Source organism: Lutjanus erythropterus, chromosome 6, assembly GCF_056507025.1.
Source record: "Lutjanus erythropterus isolate fLutEry1 chromosome 6, fLutEry1.hap2, whole genome shotgun sequence".
NCBI classification, from domain to species: Eukaryota; Metazoa; Chordata; class Actinopteri; order Lutjaniformes; family Lutjanidae; genus Lutjanus; species Lutjanus erythropterus.
The window spans coordinates 34716808-34729063 of record NC_139322.1 but is presented as its reverse complement, the minus strand read 5'-3'; the positions used below and the strand labels follow the sequence as shown (position 1 = coordinate 34729063).

Sequence of the window (12256 nt, the reverse complement as noted above, 5' to 3'; positions counted from 1 at the left end):
AATTGCATGTTTCTTACATCAATAAGAGTGCTGACGTCCTGCAGGTAGTACTTGTTCATGGCTGCATTGGCTGCTGCCAGGTTCAGCAGGTAGTCATTACGAGCCTTGGTGCACTTCAGCTGGGTCTCCTGCACTCTGCCATGTCTCTGTGCACGCAAAACAAGATAACATACAAAAGAAGACAAAATCATGCATTGATACAAAGACAACACATTATGATATTATGTGCCCACGACCATAACATGCCCCATCTCACGCAAAAGCAGAGGCATAATGGAGATACGCATTATGATATCAACCTAAATACACTCAGACAAACAACAGGAAAACCACTTCGAGACTTCCTGTCAGCTGCTGGTGCTCCCACACACACCATCTACACACACTCACTTTCTCCATTAATCTCTCCATCTTCTTGACGGAACTCCGCCTCTGTCCTCCTGATTGGCCGAGGCCGAGCTCAGCTGACTTGCCGGTGTGCCTCTCCTCCAACCGCTCGGCTTCCTTCAGTTTCCCCTCAGCTATCAGACAGTCTGTGTGGTACTGGTTGTATGTCTTCAGAGCCTTCATCAGCACACAAGTCACATAACAGGAACTCAGTGTCAGTAAAATATTATTTTATTTTGCATTGTTACCTTCAAGGACAACAATGTAAAGTGCTCACCGTCTGCAGCTCGGTGGTCACCTTTAGCAACTCATCCTGCATCTGAATGCCCACTTCTTTGCTCTGCAAGGAGATTGTTTGACAAAAACATTTGACACTTTTGACTGTATAAGAACTATTTGAACTCTACAGTCTGGCATATACACTTGCTCACTTTCTTAGATGAGCAGATTGATAACACGCTTGTGTCTGTATGCTAAATAGCAACCAGATGATTAGCTTAGATTAGCAACAAAATGTAGATGTGGGGAAGCAGATAGCCTGTCCAAAGTTCAATAAGGTTAATACCTATATGTCTGGACTGTTTATGGTCAATGTGCAAAATTGTGGCCAATTTGTGATCAGTTGCAAAATGTGTGTTCTTATTACACTTTTGCATTATAAGTTGATGTATGTCTCAAAGCTATTTCCAAAGCATATATGTCACATTTATGGCTGTATATTTTAATGCAGTGTTGTTGATGCATGTTTTCACTCTATAAAAAACACTTTTTTTACAATGTAAGAACTTGCTGAGAAGCCTTTTTGAGTTTACTCAACTAAGGACTAATTTGTTATGTCAACTTCAGTTAAGAAATTCACTCCAAGTGCCACCTTATGTACATGAGAAGATATCTGAATAATAATGACAGGTTTGTCAAACTCAAGGGAGCACTTTGACTTAACTTAAGTATGTGAGTAGATCAGAATAGTAATTATAAAGCTGACAAACTTAGGATAGCTCTGTCAGTGAACTAATAATGCTTAACATCAGCAACTTCTAAACTTCTTAACCTAAGCTGACACAACAAATCAGTCCTTGCTTAAACTCAAAAAAAGCCTTGCAGCTTGTTGCTTTACTTTACTTTAAGTTTTCTCAACTTTTTTTTTTTTTTTTATTTACCGTGAGTGATTGGGCTGAACCTGACTGCTCTCTCTCAGCTCTACCTTTTCTCATGCTAGATGTCTGTGCTTAGGTGTCTCAAACACTCAGGGTGACACAATGACTACATTACTCCCTGTTAAATCACAACATTTTAAACATTCATTTCAAGTTTTTTACAGATTTAACAAACAAGATATGTTAATTACTGAGTCTTACAGGTGATTTTTTATACCTTTGGTCTGGGCCAGGCTGCTGTTTGATCCTGCTTCTGGTCTTTCTGCTAAGCTAAGTTAATTGCCTGCTGGTTCTGCCTTCATATTTCATGTTCAGAAATGACAATTATATCAATCTTTTAACTTATAACTTTGGGCAATAAACACAACGATATGTCAAAAATTGACTTACTGAAAATTTGAGTAACTAAATAAATGTAAAAATAACACTACATAACAATAGTAATTTATCATTTTGCAATCGTGTTGTTAATCTACATTTGAGCTATATTTCTTTGTGGAAAAATAATATTTCATGTTTATCCTAATTATCCATTATCCAATTGCACAAAACTACTTTGATGATAGCAATAACAGATTCAATATAGTGTTGCCAGTGCTTTTAGAGAAGCTAAAAGGGTCTTGCTCTGCTTGGCGTCAGGCCTAACAACACCTCTTAGCTGTTCCAAAATTACTGTAGTGGCTTAATTAAAATTCTACTCACTTTTCAACTATGAGAAGGTACAGAGAGACAACCAGTAATTTGAGCAAGATGAGTCTCTGTACTTTGTAAAATGAATGAGACTGCAGATGCTACTGCGGTACCAAGACAGATAACGGGACGAATACATGAAGGGGCGGCATTTATAAGAAGTCTTTCATTGTGCTCCGTATGTGAGAATTTATTTGGTGAGTCTGTTCACTTTTCAAGGCTGGCAAGAAACAACGGGACTCATTTGAGTGTTGTGCTGTATTACAAAATTAATCTGGCAGCACTGAAGAAAAGTCTTGGGCTTATTTTTCTGAGAGGAGAGTTGAGAGCTGACAGAGCGAAGTGATTACAATTGTTTATTAGTGTAACTTGATATTAGTGTAGTGATTTGCTTATTCTCCTTTGCAAGAAATTGACAGGCTGCAAAAATTTCCTGAATTAACTTTAAGTAAATGACACTTTATTTGAAGTGTATTATGCATAAGACTGACACACCGCTGTTATGACCATACATGACACCTGTCATTATGAATGTTAATGACTGTTGTCATTAAATGTGATTCGGCCAAATACAGGATGTCTTATGTGTCTTATGGCAACTTGACATTGACCATGAACATGCCATAGCAGGCCTAAATATCAAACTTAAAGAAACTATTCAGCTTTATTAGTTGACAGTACATTAAACTGGCATATGTGGTTGGTTTTGACATTGGCTGTCATGAAACTGTTATCACTGTGTCATGAACTACTTTCCATAATTCAGGGCTAATTAACTTCAACAGCAAGAGAGCCACACAGGAAGATCGCTGAGGTTTCGTGGGCCACACAGAATACTTTTGCAATTGATGGCTAAAAAAACCTCTAACAGCAATATAATGTTAATACATATTTTCCCCCGAGCTGTCAGAAAATTAGCTGTGATTTGACTTGTAATATTTCCTCACGTTGTATTCTTTTATCACAGCAATGCATTCGCTGCCTAGCAACACATCTGTATATTACTTGTTGCAGCTGGCAAAGTAAATGAATATTTATCAGTGGTGCTTTAAAAAGATGTAACCAGTTCCATAGGCTTATTGGTTCAGATCATACAGCCTATTTATTTATCATATAACACACATGATTTGCAGGCAGCCTCATGAGAACCACAGAAAAATTCAAGATGGTTGTATCCAGCCCTCGGGCCGTTAATTGAATAGGCCTCGCTTAACTGACTGTAACTAAAGTGGTACAATTTGGATTAGTCATTAAAATCTCATCACATTATTATTTCACTCTCACATTCTTGTATAATGTTGTCATAAATAATTCAATTGATCCCAACTTCAGCAGTACCATTTAAACTTCATTAAGACGTCATTGAATGTTATAAGCCTTCTTTGTAGACATGGAATACAGTACCAAGGTGACTCATGGAGTTTCCTGATGAATAGATATCTTTACTTGATGCAAAAGAAACCACTAGCTGCTATTAACTGTAGTTGGCGTTTGCTAGTTAGCTCAGTTAGATGTGCAGCTAGTGATCCTATCAGCTTACTCAGCCCCTTGGTGCCAGGAGCCAAACCCGGCAAGAAATCGACCTTGGTACTGTATCCCCTGATGTCAAACTCACTAGCTTCCTGTTTTTACATTAAACATGTCAAAAAAAAAATAGAATCAAACAGCACTCTACTAGCCATTTCATGAGCTCCTTATGTAGACCCTTCCAAATAAAGTATTTAATAGGAAAAATCTTCTTTTCTTACAACCGTAAGAAAACAGGATGGTTTTTGCACATCAGGCCAGGTGGACTTGTGTGATCACTACCACTGACACTCTGCCTTTCACACTAAGTCTTGTGTATCTGTAGTGTGTCTGTTTGTGCAGGCATGTCACCTGTCACCCAACATCCACTCACCCGTTTGTGCAGACGGTGTGTATCCTCTGTGCTGTGTGTCAGCCGCTGTGTGAGTGTGTTGCAGCAGGTGTCACCCAGTGCTGCATGTTCCCGGCTCTCCAGACGAGTCTGAGTCAGCAAAACAGACCAGACCTGACACACAGACTGACCCCACTGCTCCTTCCTGGAAAAAGACAGGCACTTTAAAATCACTCGAGAAATAGAAAAGACTCACATAAACTCATACGCTGCAGAGACACTTACTTCTTAGTCTTGTGGGTGAATCTCTCTGTGAGTTTGTCGAGGGCTCGCGCGTATTCAGCCTCGATGTCGCCTCGACGCCGGAGAAACTCAGAGAGGTCTGAGAGCTGCTGCTGTTTCACCTCCACCTGAGAGTCTAAAATCTTTATCTGGTCTGTCAGTTGGGCCCGCAGGTCTGACACACACAGAGACAGACAGAGATGGACAGACACAGTGAGAGACAAAGATGGAGAGAAAGGGGAAGACAGTCATTTACATCAATTTGCTTAAAACCTTGGACACATACTGACGTGCAAACACAGAGAATGAGAATGAGGATACATAGGGATAAACGTTCTAAGACTTCTGATCTTTAAATTTTGATTTGGCAGATTCTTCTTTTTCATCTATTCACAATTAAGATCTTCGCTCACAGCACATAGAATTACCCACTTATCCAGCACATTAAGTATTTATCCAGCCTCAACTAAACGATTATGCAGTTGTGTGCTGCTAAAAAAGATTCAAATTGACCCTTCTTTTTGCTTGGTGCTCAATAACAGTTGAGCAAGGTTGGTACTTCAGTCAGCTTCCCCCTTTTTTGAAGGCTGCTTTAATCCCTTATGTGCAAGGGTTGTCTTTATTGGACCGACCTGAAATATAGTTTGATGACGTGCTGGAGCCATGGTCCCCCAACACTGCATAAGCTCCACGAATCGACAAACAAATGATGTAGCGTTCCCCTCCCCTCACCCTCCCTCAGAGGGTGGCGGGATTCAGACCAAAATACATAAGTGATGTTCGGATTTGGGTTGGGTTCAGTCACATCATCTGTGCTAGCCTACTTGACATGGTTGGATTATATGAATTGTTCACTTTAACGGTTACACTTCAGTGTTCAGGATTTCATGAGGATGACAGATGGTCATCAATGTTAAGACTAAAAATTTTAAATTGTGTAATATGTGCGCTAAAACAATCTACCTGGAGCCTATATAAAAGCCTTTGATGGTCAGTTAGCCTGCCCACACATAATCAGGGTAAACAGGCAAGCCGTAACCATGGTAACAACAATTACTTGACAGAGTAACCAGCCTGTTCTCATTTCCAGCTCTTAAAATACCAGCATTTTGTCACTGTCCCTTGGCACTCGTACAAATACACAGGGTACCTGTTAGTGCCTGAAAGAGACACAGCGGGTTTTCAAGGGACTTCAGTGAAAACTGTATGGAGGAGTTGGGGTGGGTGGACGGCTCAAACAAACAGAACTTTTCCTCAGAAAACCAGGGTTCATGTCCCATGTGAAACCCAAACATGATTAAATATTTTAAGGCACAAAACGTGGCGTACGTCTAGCGACTTGCTTCAGTGACGTCACATGATGTATGTATAGTAACAGTTATTGAAACCACAAAAATGGTGTTATCCTTAAACTACCCAAATAGTTTTTGTGCCTAAATCTACCGAAAATGGTACCTTGTGCTACAGTGTGAGACGCAGAGGGGCGGTGACAAAACATTGGTATGTAATGAGTTGGTATGAGTGCTCAGTGCTTCAGCTGCAATGGGCTTAAATTGCATTCGGACATGAAAAACAGAATGCCTGGTGTGCACAGTTGGTAGGACGCACACCTCATGTACAGAGGTTAAGAGTTCGGTCATGGCTTTAAATCCTGGTGACCTTTTGCTGCATGTCTTTACTCCACTCTCTCCCCGATTTCCTGTCTATCTAAAGCTGTCCGATCAAATAAAGACTAAAAAGCCCCAAAATTAGATTTTAAACAAACAAAAAAGGGTACTAATCTCTCGGGTTTGGGTCTGGTTCAGACAGAAATACACAGCCTGAGCTGCACTCTGTTTATTCTCATGCATATTGTGTAGAGCAGTCCTTAATCTTCTAACCAACCAAAGATTTTCTCTTCTGTCTTTACTCTATGAGTATCTCATATCTTTTTGTCTCATGTTAATAAAGATGTAAAATAACATCCATGCATATCACACCTGCTCCTGCAGGATGCAGATGCATGCATGCACAGGCTTACAGTGTACAGTACAGAGACTTAGAGTGTCTGTATAAAGCACACATGTGATAGTCATGTGCACTTGTAGGTTTGGAAATAATACATGCATATGCAATCAGTATATAATTGCTGTAGTTTTAGACCTGTGGTGGACTTGATGGCGTCTGTGGACACCCATTGCTCACTGAGGAATAGTTCAGTCACGCAATAATTGAATTAATAAGAAATGATCCAATTAGAGAAGATAATGTTATATAATGTCTTTTCTATTCACAGACTGCACCTGAATAATTTGTCTGTGTCTGTTCCTCCAGGGGAACAAGAATGGATAAAGTTCTGTCCATGCCGTCATCTGGAGGTGTGATTGTTTTAATTTGACAGCGACATACCGATTATTACACACAGCCCACTTGTAATAACCCAACATAACCTTGTACTACACACACATGCTTGTATGCAAACACAGCTAAGCCAGCAGCGACGTGGCCCGACGTTGCACTTTGGTTTGAAAAGGCTAATACAAACATCATTCTCTCAAATAACACCGCCTTCGCTTCGCTCTCCCCTTTTTCTCCCTCTTTCCTTACCTCCTCTTGACTCTCTCTTTCCTCTCCTCCTCTCTCAACTCCTCCCCTCTCTGACCCCCCACCCCCAGTCCGCCCGCTCCTTCTTTCCCCTCTTTACTCTTTTTCTCCGTCTCTGTGTGAGTACACAGCCCGGGGCTGACTGGATGTGAGGAGACAGCATCACTAATACTGGCTATAAATACACCCTTGTAGTACAGTACAGAGAGCCACCCAACCACCGTATGCACCCTCAAAAACATATAACACACATACACACACACTGCAGTTGTCATGTGAAAATTTTGTTACCACTAATATTGGTCATGGTCATGTTTTTAATGTGATTAAAGTGTTCTGTGTTTCTATTGGCCTTAAAGGGACAGTTCCCCCCAAAATCAAAACTACATTATTCCCCTCTTACCTGTAGTGTATTTATCCATCTGGATAGTTTTGGTGTTCATGTTTTCAGCTTTTTTCAAGAGGCTGAGCCCTTCTTGTTCACTTTTGAGTGATGTTAAATGAATGAATCAACACTTTAATATATTTAACAAGCAATCCGAGAGCCAGTAATTAACAATTAAGGGTTCAAGACCAAGGATGGATCAGTACTGGTTGTTCATGACTGACTTCAAACTTGGAAACTGTAAGTTTTGCCATGTTTTATGTTCTTTAAGTGTTTATTTTGTAGAACTCTGCGTTAGCATGTTGCACGGCTAATGTGGATACTAACACAGGCTAGGCTGAGGTTGGACTAATGTTGTAATATGGAGGGACAGTCCAGAGAAACTGTGTGAACATCAAGCCTAATTTGAAGTCAGCTTAACAAGTTAAGTTGTTAAGTAAGTTAAGTTAAGTTAAGTTGTTGGTAACTGTTTTTACATGTTGTTTTTGTTTTTTGCATGAGCTGCATGAGCTCTGCTGTTGTACAGAACCTGGCCAGCGCTGCTTGGTGATTCTTTTGCTGTGTGTGCACATGTGTGTTGCTGCTGTACGTAAACATACTTGATCAACATGCCCTGAAAGTAACAATATAGCTAGGTGTGAAAAAGAAATAGCTGCAATGTTACTATGACTAGCACACATCAGCTAGCTTGCTCAGAACAATAAGCTCAAAGGACAGTGTGGTGAGATCCACAGACAACGTTATGGTTGTGTTGCCGTATCACTTTATTTATCATGGACGAAATAATTTGAAGAAACAAACAAACGAATTGTGTTAATACTGCATGACATGCTAATGAGCCGACTTAAATAACAGCAGAGTAAATTTTGTCACCATGACAGCTGTTAGTTGCTGAGCTGGCCATAGAGATGTCTGTTTCTCTCCAATATATTAGTTCTAGTCAAAAACAATGTCTCTTTCCAGATATCATGACCCAGTTACTCAAGATAATCCACAAACCTTGGGTTTCATGTAGGAACTATTTTCTTTACACCTGCTAACCGTATCACAATGCAGAAGAAAGCATGCATCTACTCATGGACTAGAGGTTGTAGCTCAGTCAAGGAAGATGTCATAAATGTTTATTAAGGCATGTCCAATCCGCTGTCTCAATGTCAAACATCACAACAACCTTAAGCGACCTGAAACATGGACGCTCCATCTAGCGGCTTCATTAGACATGCCCTGATATGTTTGAGCCACCAGAGTCCCAGGACAGAGACAGGATGGTATTTTTTTTTTCTTCTGTGTCGGGTTGTTGGAAGTGACGTGAGCTGACATGAACTGCTGGGCTGATTTGGACTGAGAGAGTCACTGAATGTACTTTTGTAACTGACCACTATATAGCGTGGCTCCAGCTCCAGTCCCTGAGCCATGTTTCAGGTCCACCCAAAAAATTCTGAGCACAGAAATGTGAAAAACTGTCAGTCTAAGTCGACAGCTGAGTAGTACATAGTTTCACATGTTTTCAGCAATTATTTTCTAACATGTATAATGTGTCTTTTCCTTTACACAGACTTTCATGAAATGATCAAATATACATAAAATGCTGCGTATACTGTTCTCAATTAAATATCAGACAACATATACACTGATAGTGATATGCTAGGTAGACATCTTCCAATACAGTTTTTTTCCTTTCCAATACTGATTCCTATACCTGTACTTTGCTTGATGTGTTACCAGTGCACTAAAAAACATATATTCTTTAACAGCTATTGGCTACTAACCCTGTATGGATGAATGTGATTGCTAGCATTGTTGCATGGCTTTACTCTGGTTAAACCCTTTGTAAAACACAACAAATACATAAATACCATAGAATATGACTTCTCCATCCTAGGAAAAAAAAGTGGCTAGGATGCTGTAATGAATTAGCAGGGTCCCATGTCAGGGCTTAATAAGTTATGTGCTATCAGATTGGTGCATAGATGTGAGCACTCACTGATGCCAGCGTTTTAATAATCGCAATTATAATATCAGTCGGCCGATATATCAATCAGACTCTCGTTCCATTTTATTCAAGAGAAGGCTCCTCAGTTGGAATCTTCAAAATTCAGCATTTCCTCTGCCTCTGCCTGGACTGTCATCAAGCTCCAGGCTGATTTTATCATTATTTTTTAAGTGCATACATGTACACATATGCATAAATACAGCCAGTGAGAGTCTATGACTGGATGACTGTGCAGAGCAACTGCACACATTCATGCATGAATGCGCATGTGCTGTCTAATATGCATTCATGCATGCAGGTAAGTGCACATACAAACAGAAGGCACAGACGTACACAGAGACGAACACACAATACGCACGCATGCACATCCACAGTGACTTACCTTTCATCTGCGATTCATACTCGGCCAGGCTGCCCTTCTCCTTCCTCAGCTTTCCATGTGATGTCATCATCTTTGACCCCTGGACTCTCGTCTGTCAGTGAGACCTTCCTTCCTGAACCCTGATTCTTCTTCAGTCTCCCTTCCCGAAACCTTCCAACCTCAGCGCCTGCTCCGGCTCTGTAGTCTGTGACCTCTCACCCCGACTCCTTCGGCCTCTGCTGCTCTACAGACGTGTGCAGAGCATCAGCATCAGTGTCGATCGGCTGCGCTCGACAGGGATGTCAGTTGTGTCGATGAGTCCGCGGGATCCCCTGGGTTTCTGATGTGACTGCTGATCCATAGGTGAACTGGCCTGAGCAGGAGACAGAGGGGAAAGAAGAGGTCAGAGAAGACAACAGGGAGGGAGACAGGGAGATGCAGTGAGGGAAGAATGAGAATATGAGAGAGCCAGAGGAAGAGGACAAATGAGGCCAGGGCGACAAAACAGAAAGGGACAGTAACACCATAGAAGGGAGATTTAATAGGAGGGACAGCGGAGAGCACAGAATGGACAGTAAGAGGGCAGAGTGATGGGGATGTGAGAGAGAAGGGATGAAGGATGGGGGATGGGAGGATGAGAGGTGATGAGTAACAGCAGTAATGACGGACATTCAATGCCTTGAGGTCATGGGTTTGGGATGTCCACAAAGGTAACGGTCAAATACACAAGCAAATATCTACAATTATGTTTTAAACACTGTACTGGGCAAGCTTAAGAAGATTTATAAAATAAAAAAAGATCTAGAGCCACAGGACGATGTAAATACTCAACTGGCCTGTGATCTCTGGGTTTCAACCTGCGGTTTGTTGACAATTTCTCTCAGTTGCTTTGTGGGTTTCCACTGTTGTTTACACATGTTAAAGGGAAACTCCACCAGCAATTTCACACATCACAGTCAGCACACTATGTCTTTTGTGGCTCTGGTGGAGCTTTGACAGGTTTGAAAAATAACCCTAGTGATGTCATCGGGGTTATCTTAATAGAGGTCCTACTCTGATGCCCTATTTCAAATGGTTATTGAAATTATTTCCTAAATGCTGGTCAATGTCAATGCTGGGCAAGTTACTTTCAAAATCAGTTACTCTCATTTAAAAGTAATAAATTACTTCACACTACTATAATATGATATACTACTTTTGTATAACTTTCGCCAAAATAAAGTTCTGCTGCAGTCTGACGAGGCATTATAAAATGGTAAAAATATGTTTCAATCATTCCCGTCCCCCTGTGTCCACACTGGCTCTGTGGTCGCTTGCTCAGCTGTGTCTCAAAGGCATAGTCATGACCTGAAGCGTTTATTTATGCTTCAGGGTCTATATTTTCAACAATATGCACATAAACATGAGGTTGAGATCCAGTAAAAAGGAACTGAATGAATACAATATGTTTATCAACATTTTGCAGCCTTGGCAGAGCAGAGTGCGCTGTATTGTAGGTTAAAATATTTTACTGCATCCTAACAGTCCACATTTCCCATCATGCCTTCAGTGCTGGAATGAGTGGTTTGTTAAGTTTGCTGTGATGCTTTCCAAAATTTTGTAAATGCTTGTAATGTGTTAATGATTCACAAACAGGGTGGCTTATGTTGATAATTGTAATTTTTGTGCTGGTTTATAGTTTTAACTATTAGTGAGGTGGCTGTTACATGTCTTTACGATAGCTGTATTTTACTACAGTTTCACACCCTTATTGTCCTGCCCACTTGAATGAATCTGGCCGCCTTGGTAATGTGGTGTTTGACATCAGAAATCTAATAATATTGCTGAAATCCTATTAGTAACACATTACATTGTTATCACTAAAAGCAATATGAACTATGACACCTTACTTTTTTCACAATTATTTCCAACACTGGTCAGCATAGAAACATATCAGTCTACCATGTAATGATCCTCAAGATTTATATTATGGGCATTATAACAGAAATCTATTTTTTCAACTTTGCTTCATAGCGACTGGGTCGAAATACTACAATAACCCTGAGTCTCAGCCACAGTAGCTGGAAAAGAAGCCAGGGGATGTCACAAATCAGAGGCTGCCGTAGCAGTTGTGAACACAATGTGCTATCACAGTTGATAAATTCATCCAACTCAAAATTTAATTCATTTAAACTGCAGATTGCAGTTTCAGTTTTATGAGGAGTGTAATTTTACTTTATCTTCCAGCAGCCATTAGTGGCACACATTACAGAATTTTAAGCTCTGTGATGTTGGGGATGTTTCTGACAGAAATCAGCCTGGGAGTTGTAGTTTTTATGAACACAGTTTTGTACCTTCCACTGTTTTTTTTTTTAATCAAAGAATCAGATGTTTTGTAACACCTTTTTTCATATTTTACTCTGACTGTGTGTTCAGACATGATACATTTTGAGGCAGTGCATTTGCATACAAAATGAGTGGAAATGTGCAATTAGACAGAGGCGATGTGATGTGATGGGCACATCCATGCAACTTAAAAATGTACAAATATCCCTTTATATATTAACATACAGAGAGGTAA

At 40.4% G+C, this 12256-nt stretch overlaps 1 protein-coding gene across 2 annotated transcripts in view; it reads right to left on the bottom strand.

Annotated features, from left to right (window-relative positions):
* Window positions 1-12256, bottom strand: part of arhgap4b (Rho GTPase activating protein 4b) — a 47892-nt gene that overhangs the window by 24387 nt on the left and 11249 nt on the right. For both annotated transcript variants that reach the window (XM_084721766.1, XM_084721767.1), the window contains exons 2-7: window positions 9718-10069; window positions 4378-4549; window positions 4135-4297; window positions 665-727; window positions 391-564; window positions 18-146 (exon numbers count right to left, since the gene is read on the bottom strand). In XM_084721766.1, coding sequence (XP_084577892.1) covers window positions 18-146; window positions 391-564; window positions 665-727; window positions 4135-4297; window positions 4378-4549; window positions 9718-9787 — 771 coding nt within the window. In that variant the 5' untranslated portion in view covers window positions 9788-10069. The remainder of the gene's footprint in view (window positions 1-17; window positions 147-390; window positions 565-664; window positions 728-4134; window positions 4298-4377; window positions 4550-9717; window positions 10070-12256) is intronic.